At 48.5% G+C, this 21,294-nt stretch overlaps 3 protein-coding genes across 5 annotated transcripts; 2 read left to right on the top strand and 1 right to left on the bottom strand.

Moving 5' to 3' along the window:
- The first annotated feature begins 1,956 nt into the window (after window positions 1-1,956).
- Window positions 1,957-10,206, top strand: anxa5b (annexin A5b). The gene is made up of 13 exons (XM_058071833.1): window positions 1,957-2,073; window positions 2,225-2,273; window positions 5,292-5,376; window positions 5,519-5,613; window positions 5,681-5,794; window positions 6,440-6,530; window positions 6,810-6,889; window positions 7,343-7,393; window positions 8,250-8,343; window positions 8,407-8,502; window positions 8,580-8,638; window positions 9,489-9,611; window positions 9,933-10,206. Exons 2-13 carry the CDS (start codon window positions 2,271-2,273, stop codon window positions 9,993-9,995), a joined length of 954 nt encoding a protein of 317 aa, XP_057927816.1. The 5' UTR covers window positions 1,957-2,073; window positions 2,225-2,270; the 3' UTR covers window positions 9,996-10,206.
- gatb (glutamyl-tRNA(Gln) amidotransferase, subunit B) lies at window positions 3,221-17,562 on the bottom strand. Of its 3 annotated transcripts, XM_058071824.1 has the most exons (15): window positions 17,156-17,562; window positions 16,385-16,538; window positions 16,208-16,321; window positions 13,983-14,181; window positions 13,782-13,904; window positions 13,082-13,195; window positions 12,741-12,825; window positions 12,568-12,612; window positions 12,248-12,434; window positions 12,049-12,182; window positions 11,387-11,465; window positions 11,164-11,301; window positions 8,170-10,562; window positions 7,298-7,904; window positions 3,234-3,582 (listed from the first exon to the last, which is right to left on the bottom strand). In XM_058071824.1, exons 1-13 carry the CDS (start codon window positions 17,305-17,307, stop codon window positions 10,413-10,415), a joined length of 1,674 nt encoding a protein of 557 aa, XP_057927807.1. In that variant the 5' UTR covers window positions 17,308-17,562; the 3' UTR covers window positions 3,234-3,582; window positions 7,298-7,904; window positions 8,170-10,412. The 3 variants fall into 3 exon arrangements, with proteins under 3 accessions (XP_057927801.1, XP_057927793.1, XP_057927807.1); XM_058071818.1 differs by having other exon boundaries at window positions 3,221-6,926; window positions 7,298-10,562; XM_058071810.1 differs by having other exon boundaries at window positions 3,233-3,582; window positions 7,298-10,562.
- On the top strand, window positions 17,403-18,294 carry dctpp1 (dCTP pyrophosphatase 1). Its single transcript, XM_058071875.1, has one exon. The coding sequence runs from the start codon at window positions 17,517-17,519 to the stop codon at window positions 18,012-18,014; it is 498 nt and encodes a 165-aa protein (XP_057927858.1). The 5' UTR covers window positions 17,403-17,516; the 3' UTR covers window positions 18,015-18,294.
- Window positions 18,295-21,294: the final 3,000 nt, after the last annotated feature.

Raw genomic sequence — 21,294 nt, 5'->3', positions numbered from 1 at the left:
ATGGCAAATATGACTATTGTTGGGATGCAGCAAAGCCCTGTGTGCTCTGACATTATAGCAATAATGCTTGTAGCCACTAGAGGGTGCTGTTGTGTGGAATCTGGAGATGACAAATGAAGGCACGGCGGCAAAGTCGCTCCATGCCTACAGTTTGGCATGTCACTCTTTTTCCTCTTTTCATAAACTGTACACCCAATCATCTCAATCATCATCCCTCAACAAGCAGTCGGGCTAAACCAAGTCATCTTGATTTACATTTGTCCTATAGTGTAATAACGGGTTTGATAATGAAATCTGTTCGATTTTTAAACTATTTCTATTGTAATTGACTTTTTTAACCGTGTAATTAACCTGAGGACTGAGGCCCAGCAGTGAACCCCCCCTGTTTGGTTTTATCCACTTCAAGCCAGCAGTCTGGGGGTGCTGGTACCCTGCCTGTGGAGGGCACCCATCCGACACATATCCTGACCTGATGGGTGAACAACACTGAGCAGGAATAACTAGGAGGCTAGGAGGCAAGGAACCTGAATTGCAAAGCTTGCCAAGACAATAAAGCCTTGAAAGCAGATCCTCTTTCCTCCATTACTTATTCACGAGGAGGCAGTGGAAAGCGTACACGCCATCATGCTAGCAAGGCCCAGGATATCATTGTTGCTCTGTTACACCTCAAGGTATTTGGTATTAGGTATTAGGTATTAGGTATTAGGTATTTGGTATTTGGTATTTGGTATTTGGTATTTGGTATTAGGTATTAGGTATTAGGTATTTGGTATTAGGTATTAGGTATTAGCTATTAGGGCCACATTGAAAACCAAAAAGCTGGCATTTTGAGAATAAAAGTGTAATTAAATGGTACATTTGGGTGTGATGGTGTCATACATGTCAGAGGAACAAAAAAGCAGAGTTCTTCAGGACGGAAGGAAACTTTCCTCTACTTCAGGCAAGCTTTTATTTAAAACGTATTAGCATGGGTTAGCATCATCTCACTTCCGCCTTCCTTACCCTTGTGAGGATAAGGTATAGAAAACGGATGGATGATGTAAATTACGCAACACGTGACGTGAATGGCGAAAAATAGGCTGACAGGATGTAGATGCTTCTGCATGTGTTAAACCGATGACGTTTCCGGTAGTGATTAGCCATAATCCCGCCTATTCTACCTGGCAACAAATAGCCGCGCAAACATTTGACAAACCCGGAAATGACTGTTGCCATGATCATGCATTCATTCATTCATTCATTTTCAACCGCTTTTTCCTCACGAGGGTTGCGGGGGGTGCTGGAGCCTATCCCAGCTGTCTTCAGGCGAGAGGCGGGGTCCACCCTGGACTGCACATATAGACAAACAACCATTCACACTCACATTCATACCTATGGACAATTTGGAGTGGCCAATTAACCTAGCATGTTTTTGGAATGTGGGAGGAAACCGGAGTACCCGGAGAAAACCCACACATGGGGAGAACATGCAAACTCCACACAGAGATGGCTGCGGGTGGAATTGAACCCTGGTCTCCTAGCTGTGAGGTCTGCGCGCTAACCACTTGTCCGCCATGCCGCCCCGTGATCATGCAAGTTGCACTCAATTTGAGCACTTTTCTAATGAATCATAACCAGCTATTATTTCCTGTGCGTTTTATTTATCACTGGAAGTGTAATGGGGGGTAAATCATATGAATCGTACGTAATATCGAACATCTTTGTCAGTATCTTACCTAAAGTGGTGTTGGTCATGGTGGCGCCATTTTCTTTTTTTTTAACACCAGCGAGTTGCGTTGTGTTCGCTTTGGATGTCAGAGGTCATTTTACATACTAGGTTGAATATATAAACAGTATACTTACTTTGCTTCCTTCTTCAGTTCTTTCACTTCCACTTCCACTTTCAGTGGCGTCTGCATACAAGCATGGAACGACATTTCCCATGGTGCCCTCCGCTCATCGGGGTGTGGCTCCCACTCGGCTAACTCCCATTTAGTTTTTTTCCCTGTGTATAAAGTCTGCCCCGTCCGTCTGGGCTTTTCTTCTCTCGCTTCTCCTCGTCCTCACTCACCGGGTGACAGCTGCCTCTCTGCGGTAAGTCCTCGCTCGACTTGGGCTACAAACACCTCTCTTCCAGGTGACTCTCGATTGTCAGGGTCGCTTTTGAAAGCATCATGTGTGGCACGTTCAGGTACTTTAAGACTTTTTATAAAGTTTTACTACATAACGTTTCTTTCCTCATCAGACGACTTCTACGTGAGTGGAAAAAGTAACAGCCCACTTCTGTAAAAATGGTAAGTTTTTTGCATTTTGAAAAAAAAATTTCACCCCCCCCCCCCCCCATCCGCGCAAAAAACCAAAAAACCCAACAACTCGTGATAGAGTGCTAGGAGGCAGATCCGTTATTTATGCAAATGATGACTCATAATAGTAAGGCTGTGGATTTCCTCAGACAACGCCCACTTTATTCCCAAATTACATAACCCTTCAGCGAGGTCTGCACCCCGCCCCAACACCCATTTGGTATTCATTCGCTTTCCAGTTATTTCTACAAGTTCAAGTCATCGGAGTGAGGACCTTTGCCTCTGAAGGGGACTCAAAGGTCAAAGCAAGGTCAGAGCTGGAGGCCAGCGTGAACAAAATATCTCGGGGAAGATGGGGAAGTTTGGTCTGCATGACTCATGCGTGTTCTTTCTCATTTGGGGTGGGTCTGGATGTGTGTATGTTTAAAACACCCATCTCCCGTCAGGCCTGGCTCGACCCCCCTGCCCCTCCCTATTTTCCTTAAAGGAGAAGCAACCATTTTCCACGTACGATCCACTGTGTGTGGCAAGCAAGGGGCTTCAAAAAGTAGCAAAAAGTTGTAAGTGGCAAAAAGTAGCAAAAAGTGAAAGTGGTTCCTCGTATCCACAATTGAACAGCTTCTCCTTGCACCCGGCAGGGGAATCAGAACGGCCTTAATCATCGCCTACACACAGCTACAAGCTAGTATGCAATCACCCGGCCGTACATACTGTATACTACATATGTACCATACACTATGACGGGGATGGGGGGGCAAGAGGAGAGATTAAGGGGAACTTTTTATCTTGTCAGAATCCCAATATTTGGACTTTATATTGTGTTGGAAAACTGGAAAACGGTGAATAGCTGAGTTGTGGAAAACTACAGGCAGGACATCGGGCCGCGAGTTAAGTGGACATATTTGTTCATGAAGTGGACATATTTGTTCCAGGTCAACATTCACAGGTTTGAATGTCATTAGAGTTTTTTATTCTCATTATACAATATTTAGGATTTATTCTATAATTGAATAAATCATAGGAGCGTGCGCACCATTTTGCACTTTTTCCCCAGGTGGGAAACCTGTCCGCGTCGCTCCGTGTCGGTGGTCAGTGCTCCTGCGCTCGCCGTGTTCATTCTGTTTAAAACCAAACACGGCGTCTTCAACAATGGCTTTCATGTTAGCATATGCTGGCCCACGAAGCTAATTGCCTGCCGCACAAGGTAGCGGGCGGAGACGACAGGAGGCTTCGCTCTCCGTTCATTCCACGGCAGCACCAGCGTGCAGTGACAGCAGAGGGACCCCTCCGGTCATCCACCCTGGAAGACAGAGTAAGAATTAGTGAGTATCGGCCCAAACGCCAGCCAATTGTCTTGCATGAGCCAATTTGGAATGTGGGATTCCTTCCTGGTCGTCTGACCTGCTAACAATGAACAGGACACTTTTTGTTTGGGAGAGCTTGATAAGTTGATAGTGACTAGTTGAACATTCCGGTGGGAATGACGTGCATCCTGGGCAAATATGCCATTCTTTCTTTGTCTCAGGAGGCATGCCAACATTGATTAGATTGGATTCCTTAAGTGCTATGACAAGGAAGCGTATGAATGTTGTGCAATTCCTCTTGGCATTGGAAAGAAACGGTTGTTGTTGTTGTTGCTGCCGTCCACATGATGGTCTGATTTGCAGCATGAGAATTCCAGGGACATTCCTGTGGGTCTGCTCTGTAAACATCAGGCCATGAGGTTACCGAGACAGAGAGGGGGCGTGAACGCGGCCATTCCATCCTGATCACGTCAGCTCTGTCTTTCCGCGTATTGATGACTTTGCCGTGTTTGCATTTGCTCCACACCCTCCGATGTAATCATCCTTTTTCATCATTCCCGAGAACCACGTCCTCCCAAATAGCCATCCATCACACAATAGCCATTATGGAAGTGCTATTGATTTCCAGCATGAAGCATCTGGAGCACATCTGCATCATTTGGTGGGCCTGTACTTTGGCTACTAGCATACACAAAAGTATTTCACCTATATTATTTTATCATCTTATTGTCTAGCCATCCTTGTTCTATGCCGCTTATCCTCGAGAGGCGGGGACACCCTGGACTATGCAGTTTTAAAATAAAACTTTTTATTATTGAGAGAGAAAAAAAATGAATCCTGCATGTGATTCCCCCCCATTCTAATGTAATTTCACTGAGATGAATTGAGATCTATCAGTGTGGAAAAGCCTTGGGACTCCAGCCAACCACAGTGAGAGCCATTATCCACAAATGGCCAAACCAGTGGTGAACCTTCCCAGGAGCGGCCGGCCCACCAAGGTGACCCCAAGAGGTCACAAAAGACCCCACAACAACATCCAAAGAAGCCCAGGCCTCACTCGGTTAAGGTCAGCGTTCATGACTCCACCATGAGAAGGACGCTGGGCAAAAACGTTCCAAGACCAAAAGAACATGAAGGCACCAAAACATCCTGATGATCCCAAGACCTTTGGGAAAGTAGTCTGCGTTCTGACCACACAAATGCTGAACGTTTGAGAAGAGTGAAATATGGTTCACAAACATGAAGGAAGACGTCAGGACAGGGGCCGAGTCCAAAGATGAGCAGGTTGTGTCCCCCATGAGACAAAGAAAAGATGGTAGAGCTAGACGTTAGGGCGTGGAGGTTGATAGAAAAGCCAATGTTGACGTGTGCTATCGAAAACTAGAAAGTCTACCTGCTGTGTACGTTGGCGGTGCATTATTGTCCTAGGAAAATCATAGGAACATTTAGTTTCAGGGGCAGGGCGTGTTTCCTTTCTTTCAAATGGAACAGTAACAGATGGGGGGGGGGGGGATTTAATAAGCTTTGTTTCTTCCTACTCCTTTTGGACACGTGGAACTGTCAATTGAACCTTATTTATGTTCAAATCAAATTACACCAACACCATTAACATTATTAACATTATATTCTCAGGTATGTTCTGTCATGCCCCCCCCCAGCAGACGGAGGAGGATGATGATGATGATGATGATGTGTGTGCTTGCAGGCCAGCAGAGGAACCGTCAAAGCCAGCGCCAACTTCAATGCCAGCACGGATGCTGAGACGCTGTACAAGGCCATGAAAGGCCTGGGTAAGAAGCACTGAAGCGGTCATGTGACTTGCAGCAGCTCCGTGACAGGCTGAGAGCAAACGTGCGCTCTGACCAGCGATGATGATGATGATAATACAAAGATCAGCAGGCCCGTTGTTATCGTGACTTGTGCTCGCCACAGGCACCGACGAGGACGCCATCCTGCAGCTGCTGACCTCCCGTAGCAACGCCCAGCGCCAGGAGATCTCCTCGGCCTACAAGACCCTCTTTGGAAAGGTGGCTGGGGGCAAAGACGGGCAGGAGGGGGCGCTGATGAACTAACACACATTGGTCTGGATTCCAGGACCTGATCCACGACCTCAAGGGGGAGCTGGGGGGGAAATTCGAGACGCTCATCGTGGCGCTGATGACCCCGCCCTTGGCCTATGATGTGACGTTACTCCGCAACGCCGTCAAGGTAGGTTGGGGGGCCGAGCGAGACACCTCAGGTTTTCCTTCCATTGAGATAGTTGAGATTTTACCGAGTATATATATGTACTATATATACTGTATGTACCGTATATACAGTATAGACGGTATATACTGTACATGCTACAGCTAAAGCTGAAATGGATATGGAAATCAATGATAGTAGAGAAGAAATGAAAAGCTAAGAATGAAATTCTGAATTGTTAAGATCAGTGGAATAGAGGAAGGAATAGTAGTTGTTAAGTAGAAAGATACGGAAGTAGGAAGGGAAGCTAGCAGAAGCAGGAAAGAAGATATCATGATAAGATTGAGGTTTGGTTTACACGCCCACATAGCCCCCTAAACCTTGGACCGGTCCGTGGGACTATCCTAGTCAAGTAGAGAATGTAGAGCACCTTTTCATCCATTACCCAGAGAGGCCTAATCCATCCCCATCGTTTCAGTTTGAAACGCTGATACAAAGTGTTGGGAGTTGAACCAAGGCCCCCAGAACCAAGGTGCTGAGACCCATGCAGAGGGAATCCTCTCCTCATCCGGCCCGTTTGCTTGCTAGAGAGGAGGAAAACAAACGCACACTCGCTAAGAGTCAATTTAGCTTCGTAGGAACTCTGACAAAGCCATCTTTGGCCACCAGGGGGCAGGAACTGACGAGAAGGTGCTCGTGGAGATCCTGGCCTCCAGAAGCGCCCAACAGGTGAAGAACATCGTGGCTGCCTACAGGCAAGGTAACACACACACACTTGTGCCACGTAATAGATGGCATACACACCATGCCGTATAGTCTAAGTGACTGTAAGTCGTGTATTTGGCACAGCTTTCAGATGTGTAGTGAAGCTTGCTTAGTAGCAAAGTGCTGGGCGTCCAGCTAGGGGCGGGTCACAGGAAGGAGGTTTTTCCTTCACAACGTCATATAAAGGGAAAAAAGTCCAGGAGTTGGCACTTTCTCATGTTTATAGTACTTTCACGTATTAGGATTAGGATTATGCTGCCTTTGTCTTGGCCAGAGTACGATGACGACCTGGAAGAGGACGTTGCAGGAGACACCTCAGGTCACTTCAAGAGACTTCTGGTCATCCTGCTCCAGGTCAGCTTCCATGCCTTCCCACCCACCAGCGTTTGTTCTGGAATGGTTTTGTCATACGTTGGTCCATGTTGCGTTTACGTCAGTCATACGTTGGTCCATGTTGCGTTTATGTCAGTCATATGTTGTTCCATGTTGCATTTACGTCGGCCATATATGGTTCCATGTTGCGTTTACGTCAGTCGTATGTTGTTCCATGTTGCGTTTACATCAGCCGTATGTTGTTCCATGTTGCGTTTACGTCAGTCATATGTTGTTCCATGTTGCGTTTACGTCAGTCATATGTTGTTCCATGTTGCGTTTACGTCAGTCATATGTTGTTCCATGTTGCGTTTATGTCAGTCATATGTTGTTCCATGTTGCGTTTATGTCAGTCATATGTTGTTCCATGTTATTTACGTTGATGCTTACCCAGTGATGGAAAGATGGAACCAACGCAGGTTTTCCTGTCCACAGGCCAACAGGCAGACGGGGATCCAGGAGGGAAACATCCAGACTGATGCTCAGGTGGGTGTGTCCTTCATGAATAAGAACATTGATGAGAAGATGAAGTATGCTAATGCTAATTAAGGAGTGCATCTGTGGGTCACATTTTAGCTCCAAAGCCAGGAGATGATTCATCAATGTATTTATCATTCTTGAAAAATGAAAAAAAGACTGATCAAGTGTGAAAAAGGCTTGCAAGCTACCCTCGGTGACATGCAATGCCTGTTTGCGCCACTAGAGGGAGATTGAGCATCGTTCCTGTTTGGAGTCTACTTTCAGTGGAAGCATAAAACCTTGGTAGAGGTTTGTTTAGAGGGCTTCATAGTCCAAATAAGTACATCCCAATGACAGCATTGTTAGCTAGCTCAGATGAACTCCTTTTCTGGTGTTAGAATGCACAGAAAAGGGAAAGAAATATGTCTTCATGTCTCACATAAGGATTGGGAATGATGGGCAACATTCCAAAAAGAGTGGAGTTCCCCTTTAAAGCCGCTCACTAACGCCCCCTCTGGTTGTTTGATGGAACCACAGCCTGCCGTTGAATCATGTCAAAAGAAACATTCATTGTTAAATGATGCCACCTTCTGGTTATTTATGTAAAGTGCATATTAAGGATACATATAAAGTATGACTTTCCAATCTTGGGAAAATGGAGGACACGTGCGTGTTTTGTCGAGCATGTGAGGCTTTATGAGAAATGTCTTGAAGGCATCCAACCTTGGGAGTTGCAATCTGGCACCACCATGAGGTGTGTTGTCCCAAACACCACAACACAGGATACCCACTTGTTGACATACCTTCTCCTGTGAGCATCGCCTGAGGAGGTCCAAACGTCTTGGCCAGAACTGGAAATGAATGTGCATGACTGTCCTTGCAGGTCCTCTTCAAGGCCGGCGAGCAGAAGTTTGGCACTGATGAGCAAACCTTCGTCACCATCCTGGGCAACCGCAGCGCCGAGCATCTGAGGAAAGGTGTGTGTGCATGTGTGAGGCATAAAGGGAAGGTGCAGGCTAACTTGCGTTGTGGCTTTGCAGTGTTCGAGGCGTACATGAAGCTGTCCGGCTACGAGATGGAGGAGAGCATCAAGAGGGAGACGTCCGGAAGCCTCAGAGCGTTGCTGCTGGCCGTCGGTACTCGAGCACACGCTGGACCGGGAGCGCTTCATTCGTAGCGATTCTTCTTGACTGTTGTCTTTGTCCTTTTCAAGTCAAGTGTGCCAGGAGCGTCCCAGCCTATTTTGCAGAGACTCTCTACCACGCAATGAAGGTAACATCACGGTATACATGGTATACACGAGGGATGCTCCCATCAGCCTTTCATGTTTCATACATATATACATATATATACACTCCACCATGCTCTTCCACGTGCTCCTCGTCCACTGTGTTCTGAGGTGCAGAAGATCCATGCCATGCTCCTACCACGTGCACTTCTGCCATCTTGTGGCTGTTTCATGGCTTAAAACTTCTGTAAAAGTCCCATCTTGTATTCCGGAGTTGCAGCAGCACCAAAAGCAGACAAATATGTCTTCCCTGTGGAAGCAGCTAAGGAGCTTCTAAGTAGAGCTCGAAAAGGCCAAAAGAAGAAACGGGAGCGAGACAAAAAGAAGCATCCAAGTGAACCAGGCTGTTGATCTGTTGGTGAGAATGTGGACTGAATGTGATTTAGTGTCAGGTATTCCCACCGTCAACATCTCTCCATTCTCTCTTGGAACAAGGAATGAGCAGGAGAGCACCAAACACGGGACAGTGAAAGGTGGAAGAAGGTTTTCTTCTCTCTCTCCACGGTACTGATGGCTTCCAACATTACTGCCGTGACCGGGATATCCCACCTCCAGATGTTTTCCATGTTGTCCTTCAGTAGAAGAATGGAGCTTCAGGTCTCGCGTGGCTTTCAAACGGCAGTGGAAACGACAAAATGACATCTGCCGATTGGCCAGCCCATCTCAGCAGAATGCTTCTTCTTCGTCTCGCTCCCGTTTCTTTCTCTACTCGGAGCCTCCTTAGAGCTCCCAGTGTCAAATGTACCTTCTTCACATGGCGTGTGGATGGTGGCGTGTACAGCTACCTAGCAGATCCATGTATTGCTTCAAGTCCTGATGTTCTGGTTTTTCCAGGGTGCAGGAACGGATGATGACACTCTGATCCGTGTCATGGCCACTCGTAGCGAGGTGGACATGTTGGACATCAGAGCTGACTTCAGGAGGATGTTTGCATGCTCCCTCCATTCAATGATCAAGGTACACACACACACACACATACACATCCATACCGTGCGGTGGAAGCCGAGTGGTCAAATCAATCAGCCAATCAATCAATCAATGAGGTGAAATTGTACTTGGAGCTTTTTTGACGATCCATGCCGATCCCATCCATGAAAGGATGTCCATGAGGTCCATCCCACATCCTCTTCCCACCGACTCTGACCTTTTTTTCATAGTCGTCCTGAATTCTGTCGCCCCCAAAAGATCAAAGGCCGTACGCTTAGCGCCCCCTGACGCCCCGACAAAAAAACATCCAAGAATTGTCCGTCAATGCAGATGTTGTGCTCTTTGTCGCAGGGTGACACCGGCGGCGACTACCGCAAGGCCTTGCTGCTTCTCTGCGGCGGGGACGATGCGTAACTGCGGCGACAACGCCATGATCTCCTACCAAGTCGACGACCGCACAGCGTGGGACGTTTGTTTTTCAAGGCATGATCCCAAATAACGTCTTTGAAAGGCAGCTCACCTTTCACTCTTTGCTCCGCTAATCATGTCTGTCAGGATTCCATCCGTCACGCTTGGATGTCTTTCCCTCAATAATAAACGTGTCCTTGATGAAGTACAAATCTAATCTGTTGGCCGTGTCCAATACCGTGTGACGTCATCATCTCCTCATAGCACTTTTATCAACACATATTACATGAACATTTCAATCATGTTGTTATGAGCAGTGAGGGGTTGCGTTCAAAGACCTCACGTAATTGAAGGTACATGTGTTCATCTGCTAAGAGAAGATGTGGGGATGAAATGCAACGCTGAAGGGGAATGGAAGCCATGCTAGCCTGCTGAGGGGTCCTCCAGCGATGAGATCTTCTCCTGGAGAATCTCCCGCACCACAACCGGATCTGCTCGGCCTTTGGTCTCCCTTTGAACCAGTCCCATCAGCTTGTTCAGGACCTTCTGGTTCCCAGACCTGATGGCGTGGACCTTAACAAGAACAAAGTGGTTGAGCAGATTGTAGTATACATCCTTCCTGGTTGCTTCCATTTCACGTAGCAACATAGAAAGGAAGCGTCCAAAGGGAAAAAGAGGTAGCGTTAGCTTTGGCTAGCAGCCTGAGGCATCGGGAGCCAGTGTGTGTTGAAGCTAGTCGCTAGCCTGCTAGCAGCCAGGGGTCACTACGCCAGTAAGGTAGTTCTTGGGTGGAACAACGTTCAGAAGAATAACAACGTGCTTCATATGCAGCTGACATGGAGGACATGGAGCCATCTTAGCGCCCCCTGGAGGTGGAATAGGTGCGTCCATGACATGTATTCTTAGCTGCCTCTTTGGATGTGTTTTTGTCACGTTAGAAGGCAAAGAAGAGAAGACGCGTGTTCATGTCCCACATAAGGATTGTGGATAATGTGCAACATTCCAGTCAAACGTGCACTTTTCCTAGAAAAGGTGCAAAGAGTCCTGACAGCATCAGGAAGTAAAAAGTTGGAAACATGAAGATTGGAGTGAAGCTAGGATGAAGAGTACCAACACTGATGCAGATGGAGGAAATGAAGCTGATAGAAGCATAGGGAGGGAGGGGCCTCCATACCTCACTGGGGTGGGTGTCCACAACCTTCTGGCAGATGTTGTGCAGCTGTGCGACATCGCTAACAAGGCCCAGGTCCTGGTCCTGGATGATCTGTGCGGCCGTCCTCTGTCCAGATGACCTCCACATGTCCTGGAAGACCTGAGGACGTGCACGAGGACGCACATGAGCCTGCACGGTGCAGGTGAGCGTGGGATTGGAGGGTGTGGGCGTAAACCTCACTCACCTGCTTGGCAACCCAAGACGAGATGTTCCCTGCTTCCAGGAGCTCCAGCAGCTGGGCCAGGGCGGACGGGGAGATCGGGCTGTAATGGAGTGAAAAAGCGTTCCGGACTAAAGGACGTCATGATGGAGGACGAGGCAGGCTGTACATCAACACACAATGTCTTCTATTGCTAAGGCTGATGCTAACTTGCTAAGTGTTATCTGTTTCATACTTGCTTATTTTGCAGCCATCGATAATAAATAAACACTCAGCGTTACAAAGTGCACTCGAACACCCCATCATGTGAACGCCATTGACAGGACTCTGACAGGAAGCCCCCTTGCCCCCACGGGTGTATGAATGTTGGCTGGTGGTGGAAGAGACGACCCTGGGGCAGCTGTGGATACAGATGTAGCCAACCACTGCCAGTGTGTGACTGAGGAGTGAGTAAATCATGGATTCATTGTCAAGCACGCAGGTAACTTGGACTCCAACGTGGCGAGCCATGACTCTCCACGGAGCCTGGCGTTGGGGAACAGCAGGTGGGAATCTGTCTGTTGTGTCCCAACTCAGGGATAAAACCCAACCATGTGGCTGGGTGACGGAGCGTTAGCTATGATGGATACTTAGTCTGGGACCGCATTCCACAGTTTCTTAGCCGGCCTGTACGACATCCGTCTCACCTCTGGCTCACGTTCAAGTCTTGTTGTTTGAGGAGGGCCAGCAGCTCGTTGGTCACCCAGCCAATCACCTTCCTGGGCTCCCTGCTGGTGGTCTTCAACACGGACTCTAAGTACTCCACCAGGCCATCCTCGTTCTGGGGCAACACCACACCATCAGGCTCACAGACTCCTCACCTGGGCCAAATGGAAGACACCTGACCAGCAGAGTCCAGCTGTGCTCGGGCAGGATGCCGTAGCTTTGGACCAGCCTGTCTCTCCTCACGCTGGGAAGCTCCGGCAGCCCCGCCCTTAAATTCTGCACCACCACCGCCTGGTCGGCGCCGGGGGGCACTGAGGCGTCATCCTCGTACACCGTCAGAGGGGGCAGGTTGGGCTCTGGCATGAACCTGAAAAGGAGGGAGGGCCACAATATTAGGTACACCCACACTGCTAGAACATCCCCATGGAGACCCCCGCAGCATGAAACCCTGATGGACTCTTTGGATTGTTGTAGTCAATATCAACATCATGTAGGGTTACCTGTAGTCCTGCAGCCCCTCCTTGTCCCTTAGGGGCACAGTGGTCCTATCAAAACAAGACGAGGAAGAAGAAATGAGCCAGATGAAAGAAACCTTCATGAATCATGAAGAACCCTTCATCAGGTCCACCTGCGGCAGAGAAGCTCGGCCTGCTCTACGTGGTCTCCTGCTTACCCGGATTTGGAGTCGTAGGCTCGGGTCTGGTTCTGCACGCAGCCCCCTCTCTGCAGGACGTCCACTTGTCTCTGAATCTCATAGTCTGGCAAGAAGGTGAACATGCTTTCAATCCAAAGAGGGGGTGGTGTGCCAATCCACACGTCCCACACAGTTCCTCTTCATCTCCTTCTTCCTGACATGTAAAGCTCCATGCTGCCTTCTTCAATGATGGGTTATGGGAGCTACTGTTACTATCCGTATGACATCCTAATCCCCTCATATTGGACCAGAATTCTGGCTCACACCTCCAAACCTCTTACTTCTTACAAGAGAAGATGCCGCAGATGGCAAGATCTTACCGATGGCTTTGGCCAGGAATCGAAGGCTGTTGATGTTCTTCACTTCCGTCCTCACACCGAGGGGCTGGCCCGGTCTGTGCACCGACACGTTGGCGTCCACCCTCAGCTGGCCCTCTGCACAGGAAGATGCTCTTATTCTTCCAGCAGGGCGGACTTGCTCATGTATGGACGCTTTATTGGCACCGCCCCCCCATAGAAGGGCTGGGCGATATATGGATGTTTTAAAAATATCCATATTTACTTGAAGCACCGTATGAAAACCCAGCATATGGTTGATATGGATATAGGCTGGATATTTGAGCTGTATCTCCCTCAGGCCTGCATGCAGGCGGGAGGAGGGAGGAGGCTCAGTAGAAGCTACCAAGCTAGCGCGTTTGCAGTGGAAGAAGTAGGAAGTGGGTAAGATGAAGGTACTTCCAATCCAGAGCGTTAAAAATCATTTTCACCACCTTAAAACTCAGCCCAAACTCCAGTATGAGGGATGGGTGCCACGTCTGCCGCGTTCCTCAGCGTCTCTAAACATGTTTACCTACATTCAGCCAGGCACTCCTTCAGATTGGCGTCTTTGTTATTGGCCGAGGATTTGGAACATACTGTAGCTGAAGGTTTGTTAGAAAATATATTTGACTTTTTCTATATTGATTTAGAAAAAAATAAATATCTAATATTCCGCTAGTAATCAGTAATGGAGCTGCGTTACCTGACATGTTGGCCTGACAGGTTCCGAGGGCTTGCAGGATGAGCTGAAGCTCCCTGACGGCCGCTGCCGCCTCCTCGCCGCACTTCATGTCAGGCTCCATCACCAGCTCCATCAGCGCCACACCTGGCAGGGCCCGACATCCCGGTTCCAGGACTGCGTTGTGGTAAAGGAGGAGGGAAGCGCGTTGGCGTCAGTGCTCACCAGCTCTGTTGAGGTCGATGAGCGTCTGGCCGTGGACGTCGTCATGGAGACTCTTGCCGCTGTCCTGCTCCAGCTGGATCTGCTTGACGCGGACGTGTTTCCTCACCACCTGGTTCCTCTTCTTGCCGCCCATGAGGCTGTAGGTCAGCACCCCACCCACCGCAATGGGCCGCCGCTGCTGCGTGATCTGGTATCCTGCCTGGAGGGGGGGACAGTACATCATATGGATGTCCACCTGAAGGGACTACAAATCCCAGGATGCGGGGGCCACTGTGGGGTTTTTCATTGTGTGAAAAGGTGGAAAGAATCCAATATGTTTTGCATTGTATTTTCAGAAATGGGCCTTGCATCGCACGTTGGACAAAGTGGTCACAAAACTGGGCCCCTCGCCAAAGGTAACGCGGCTGCTGTCCTTGTGTTTGAGGTGGAGCGTTCCTTTCCACGCTGCTGTGTGAATCCAACGCACCCAGGAAGGAAGTACTCAAAGTATGATATATCATGAATGTACCTGTTACTACAGGCTTTACCAGAAATCATAGAAAGTTGCCAACCTGATGGAGACCTGTGTCATATTAATATGGTATCAATAAGCAACACTGATGATATTCTTCATGGACATTATGGACAATCAAGACCACTCAAACCTGCAAAACAAGGTTTCACCTTTAGGGGGCAGTCAAATCCAAGTGAAAACAGTATTTGTCCCTTGCCAAAAAGCTGGTCTGCTTTTTTCCTAACTACCATCTTCACAGTGCTCCGTCACACCCCCATGGACAACTGAACCCCCCCACCTTAAAAATGCTACATGTTGTAAAGGTTAACTTGAAAGTGGATGCGGACTGCATTGCTTCATTCAAATGCAGCACACTTTCAAGGTTTTTTTTCCCTTCCACAAAAGCACAAGAATAAATATTTCATCCGCAGCCCCCCCCCCCCTTCATAAGAGAGCCCCGCGTTACTATAGCAACTGTATCACACAGCTTCAACATGAGCAATGTGAATATGCTGGCGAGAAAGAGAAAGATTGACAAGGTGGGAGTCAACTCTTCATGGAGGATCTTCACCAACATCTCATTATAGAAAGAATATTTTTGCTCCTCTGTACTTTTGAGTGTCCAAAAACGATGTCATGGTTTATTAGGGACTGGTCGAGCACCAGGACCCAGCGGATAACGGCTGCTCAAGCAGACCGCTCTCCCTTTAGACCGCCCATAAGGTCACCGATTGGCTCTGCCCTTCCTTGCTAACGTGCGATTGGCCGTCCCCGCTGTCGCTCACGAGCGCCCGGACTAGCATGCCGGAGTTCTGTTAGTTGCAGTGTTGACAACTTGGCCATTTTGTCTCTAGATCCGGCGACCCCCACCCTTCATATTTTGTCACAAGCGACTAGCGACAAATCTAGCGACTCTTTCTGGGGTCTTTAGGGAGTTTTTGGTATTTGCGGACAGTATTTTGTGTTCTCCCTGAGCAACAGCGGGTGCTGTTGACAGGTCCGCTCCGCCCAAAGACAGTCACGAGCCGGCAGGAAGCAGTCAGCTCCAGCGTGGGGGTGGAGCTCCAAAAGGCAAATGTATTTTAGACTGGATAAAAGAGGGGGTGTGTTTATATTTGGGTTTTAGCTCTTGGGTTTTTTACTCTTTATTAGCAAAATTAATAATTCATTTTCACCATCATCTTGTTATGAAAATGTAAAGATTTAGAAGCGTGGTAAAGTGGCATCCTTTTGTTTTTCAGTTTGTGGCCCTGTCTGTAAAATGTTCAGACACCTTTGAAATAGGCAGAAACTCATTCATGAACTAGTGATGAAGCAGTCACCTTCTGGAAGTGAAAGATATGATAAGTAGCATCCAAAAATAGTTAGCGCTCCTACAAAAGAATATTTTTAATTCCTCATTAGCCGAGACGCTTGTTCATCCCTAAAGGAGGTGCAGGGTATGCATCAGCGTCACCGCCTGGGGCTTCAGCCACTCCGAATCAGGAATAATGACGCCAGCACAAAAAGAAAGTTATCCCAGATATGAAGCAACGGCACAAACGGAGGAGGAAACGACCTGCGGGAGGGAATGAGCTGAAGGGTGGAGAGCAAGGGTGGTTTTCTTTTAACGGCCTTTTCTGTCATTTGTGGCACATTTGACAAACGCGAGCGTGCCGCTTGTTCAGCAAAGCCATAACAGCCCCCTTGATGATGTGACGGAAGAAGCACTGAGAGTCAAGGAAAAACTCACCGGGAGATCGGCGTAGAAATAGTGCTTCCTGTCAAAAAGGGACTTCCTGTTTATGCTGCAGTTGAGGGCCAGCCCCGTCATCACCGCTGCCTCCACACATCGTCTGTTCAGGACCTGGAAAGACACCACTGTTGATGGCTACTGCTGAGATATACATGATGAGGTCCTGACTCTTACAGGCAACGTGCCGGGCAAGGAACCATCAAAGAATGACACCAGGGAGTTTGGAGGAGACAGGAAGTGGACTTCTGAGCTGGAGAACAACTTGGTGTTGGAGTGAATCTGGGCGTGGATCTCCAGGCCCACCACTGCTTCCAGCTGCACAGGAACACTGAGGATGAGAAGGAAGCGGACGGCATGGACGTAAAATAAAACCTAAAAAGATTAAGTCATGATATTTTGGAAAACACTAACACTCGGTGCAGCACGAGCAAAGGCTGGATCGTTACAACAACAATGAAATCTTCACAACGGTTACGACAGTAACCGACCTCCCAACACGGTCTCCTGTTGCGGCCACAACACACGCCAAACCAAACTGAACCAACAACCTGCGGATCCTAACCAACACCATTTCCTGTCCGCCCCCCTACTGTTCCCCCAACCACACATAAGGTAATGATCCTAACGGTCATTAAAATACTCCAGTCCCAAAACAATCATTTGCAGTATTTATTTGGGGGGGGAAGCATTTTGTAATTATTTACAAAACATGCGTTTGTGATCTGAATGTAAGCATTTTGTAATAAAAAAAATTAAAAAATGAAGAGAATAACAATTTTTTGAAGAAAAATATAATACATTTGCCCCCCTTTTTAAATGACGTCCACTGTCAGATGTTTTTATCGCTAAAATAAGGCTTTGGCAACATTGCTAAGGTAAGACTCGTTTGACAACATCCTCGACCGTCCTCAGTTAGCATGCCAGGACTTTATCTACTTCACCAACCTTTTCGCCCTACTTTGTAGATGGTGGTCGTTTTTGGAAGCTTGTATACTTAATCTCCTGGCTATGAACGATGTATTTGGATACAATAACAATGTTCGTTTTATCATTTTATAGCAAACTCTACTTGCTACTGTCGTAGTGGAGGGAGCCATGTTGGGCTTTGCGGAGATCCACGGGTATTGTAGTCCTTCAACGCGTTCCTCGCGTGGGAGAAGCTTGTCCTTAAACTACAAATCCCAGTGTAGCCGAGAGTAAGAGTTTCCGGGTTACGACAGCAAATTTCCGGGGTGATATTTGGCGGGACTTTTTCCAGGTATAAGTTCGCCGGTGTTGTTTTGTGTTTTAAACAAGTCGCTTCAACATGATGGCTACAAACGGAAAGGGCCTGAACGACGGCGCTGAGTCTCACGCAGCTAGGAATGGAACCACCGCAGCGGATGGTGCCAAGCTCCCGACGAAAGAAGCCGGCGGGCCGTCGGAGCACTTCACCTTCAGCCGGGAGCCCACCGTGGAGGACATCCGACGCATGCAAGCGGAGTTCACCGACGAGCGCGACTGGAACCAGTTCCACCAGCCCCGCAACCTGCTCCTAGCCATGGTCGGCGAGGTAGGCGAAGTGGCGGAGCTCTTTCAGTGGAAGGGCGAGGTGACCGAAGGCCTGCCCGACTGGAGCGAGGCCGAGCGGGAGCAGCTCGCCCATGAACTCAGCGACGTGTTCATCTACCTGGTGGAGCTCGCCGAAAAGTGCCGGGTGGATCTTCCCCAGGCCGTGCTGCGAAAAATGGTCCTGAACAGACTCAAGTACCCGGCTAGCAAGGTGCACGGCTCGGCCAAGAAGTACACGGAATATCAAGACTGAACTTGGTCGCTTTTGCCAAGTTGGACTTGGAGGTGGCTTTGGTGTCTTTAGCCGCTCGTCTCCGTTTTGTGTGTTTTTAAGCTTTCTGTCGGTTCTTTTATTTCCTACGATGACACCTGGTGACTTTCAGCCACTATTTACTTTGACACGCTTTTTGGAATTTGCCCTTTAACAGAACTCTAATAAGGTTGGGGTATTGTTGTACATTACTGAGATGGAAAGAGAACAACCTTTTCTCGTAAGAGTAAATCAAAGTAAAAGTTTCTTTTAAAATTCTCAAGTCTGGCTTTGCCATCAGTTATTGAATGAGACAAGATATTCAGGGCTAAAAGTAGTTCTCCGGCGTTTCAATATGACCAAGGTCTGTCGGACGAGACAGAGACAAACCCTACGAGTAGCCATTTTAGGGCTGTGAATGCAGCCTTTGCCAAGCCCCTCCCCTCAAACTGCCACTGTCCAATCCTACGATTAGGCTGCATTCAAGACAACTAGGGGAAATCTGAAAAATCGAAGCTAAATTTATGAAGATTTGGGGAGATGTCTTACAAGTCTCCCTGCCCCTCAAGTTTTGTTTTTTTTATCATTTTTACAAATAATTTTACTCTACCTGCGTTGCACACCCCTAGTATCCAAGTGCATCAATTCATATTTGATGTTCCCGTAGCATCACTTCCTGGCACTTTTGAAAGAATTACTGGCCGACCAAATGCTAGTCCCGCCTCCTCAAAGATGCTGAATAAGATGAGAGCCCACTCTCCGTACATTCCACTTAGGAGCACTTAGAGCAGGTGATGAGGCCGGATTGGCTGTGGAAACATTTTAGCGCACAACAATGGTGCGTTCAAGGGAAGCAAAGCATAAAGACCAACACGTACGTAATGTTGAACAATAATACATGTATGCTGTACATTTCCCCTCATCACATCCTGTACATGCATATGGTGAAGGCGGGGACAATGGCCTGTTTGGGGGCTACAAAGACCCTTGGAGCAAATATCTGCAGATACGTGAGATGTATCCATTCGAGCAGCTTCATAAATAGTCTTGATGTCCCTGCTAGTTTTCTTTGCAGCAAATGTAGTTAGCACAATAATAATAATAGCAAGAATGGCAGCTGCTTATCACGTCCTTTCTGCCAGTAACGAGCTTGGTTGGGGCTGCAGGTGGAGCTCCAGCACATTGATGGTGCCTCCTCACTACCGCATCCTGTCTGCAAGGCTCCAAGGCCACCCTCATTCTCACTCGCGGTTGCTAGGAGGCGCTGTTGCTATGGAGGAGACGGGCGGACAAAGGGGGGAGCCCCCCCTCCTATGTGGAGAGTGAAAGGACCTTTTTCTCACAAATAGAAGAAAGTAAGAAAATGGGTCAAGTAATGGAGGAGAACACAAATGTTTGATGTTTTGGGAACTTGGAGAGCGCCAGCCCAAAATGAACGACCACGAATCACCTTCTCATCTTCTGTGGCTTCATGACAAACATGTGTGCCGCCTTCTTGGGTCATCACACGGCCTGCACTTCCTCATCTTCTCTTCTCTTCTGGTTCCTGGGCTGGGATTGTTGTTCAACCTCAGGGGTGCTTCTGGTCTTTGGGTCTGGGCTGATAGCCACGGCTCTCTGCCAGCACCCAGTCAACCAAAAGCATCTGAGATAGATGGCGTCTGGTGAACATAAAAGCATCCACCTGGTAAGGATCTTCAAGGTCGTCATGGTTGGAATGATGTCTGGTTGTTCCAGGTTTATTAGCGGCATGAGCCCAGATGATCTTCTGTGATGAGCAGTACATCATCATCTTTGCCATCGCTGGCGGCCGGAACAACAAACACCCGTGAGACGTTCATCCTTCAGATGCTGGTTGAAGTGAGATCTTTGAGATCTGTTTGACTCTTAAGGTCACATTTTTCCCAGAAAACTCCAAATTGTACGTCATCTTCGTGGTTCTTTAGTTCCTTCTGAGGGAGCTTTAGTTGTCCATTGACGGACCGCCTCCTCCCACCATCAGTCCACTCCAGACCCCCCGCCCCCAGTAAGCAGGGAAGGTACACGCTGTTTATTGGCCCAACAAAAGGGGGCCCTACACGCTATGGCTGCTAATGAATCAGCCCTCATCAGGGACCTCCAAACGTGTCAATAGACCTGCTGGGTTTTGGTCCAGTGAGCCCCCTTGAAGGGAGGGGAGGGGGGGGGGGTGTCCCAGCATGCATTGGCATTAGCTTTAGCTTTGGCTAGCAGCCTGAGGCATCAGGAGCCAGTGTGTGCTGAAGCTAGTGGCTAGCCTGCTAGCAGCCAGGGGTCACTACGCCAGTAAGATAGTTCTTGGGTGGAAAATGTTCAGAAGAAGAATAAGAACAATGTGCTTTTTCATCAGTTTCAAAATCATCCACATTCATGAAGATTCCATCAACATTGGCGTATTAGCCAATCCCAACCAACCAACCAGACGTCAACCAGCTTCCTGGTCCATACTGTGTTGGGTTTGCGGCCCAGTCTGGATCTTCTCCCTATACATCCGAGTCATCCAGTTCTCTCATTTGCACTTGAACACGACAAAGCCGGAACAAAAAGCAATCCTTTCTCTTATACGAGCATGTCATTTGGAGGGGGCGGACCGGGGGCCACAGGACAAGCCAGAAGAACAACCAACCCAAAAAGGAGGTTTGTTTGGCAGAAGGTGGTACTTCATGCCAAGTGGCGGGGACCCCGCCCTCTATTCAGGAGGTGCCCCCCCCCGAGTGGTCGGTTCCCACACTAGCTCTCCCGGGGGGCACCGCCAAGGCAGAGGGGACAGGAGGCCCTCCTGAGTGCTTCTATTGTCCTTGAACGCCTCATCAACGCCCTGACAAGATCTTGCTGGGATGATCAGAAGACAACATCAGAGGTCTTCAGCTGCTGGATGAATGCAAAACCACGAGCTCCTCTAACCCGTTTGACATGTGGAGATGTTCCGGGGGGGCGGGGGGGAATAAATACGACCTTGATCAAGTCCACATTTGAACCTTCATACCAGACGAGAAATAAGTCAAATGTTCCTGGGAGGAGAACCTCTTACTGCTGACTTTGAGGCGCGCACACACACACACACATTGACATGCATGTGCACGTGCACGCATGTGAATGAAAGCCATGGAGGGGGGGCTTGCCGGAGGAAAGAGGGGAGTCAGGACGCCAGAGTGGAGAGACCGGCGATCTGACTGAGTTGATGCTGATGATGTCATCAAACCGGAATCTCCCCCCCCCCCCCCCCCAATTTTGTCCATAAGACATTCAAGCCCCCCAGATGGCA

This window comes from Doryrhamphus excisus, chromosome 1 (assembly GCF_030265055.1).
Source record: "Doryrhamphus excisus isolate RoL2022-K1 chromosome 1, RoL_Dexc_1.0, whole genome shotgun sequence".
Lineage (NCBI taxonomy): Eukaryota > Metazoa > Chordata > Actinopteri > Syngnathiformes > Syngnathidae > Doryrhamphus > Doryrhamphus excisus.
Note: the sequence above shows the minus strand (reverse complement) of the source record. Positions and strands in the feature narration are given on the sequence as shown.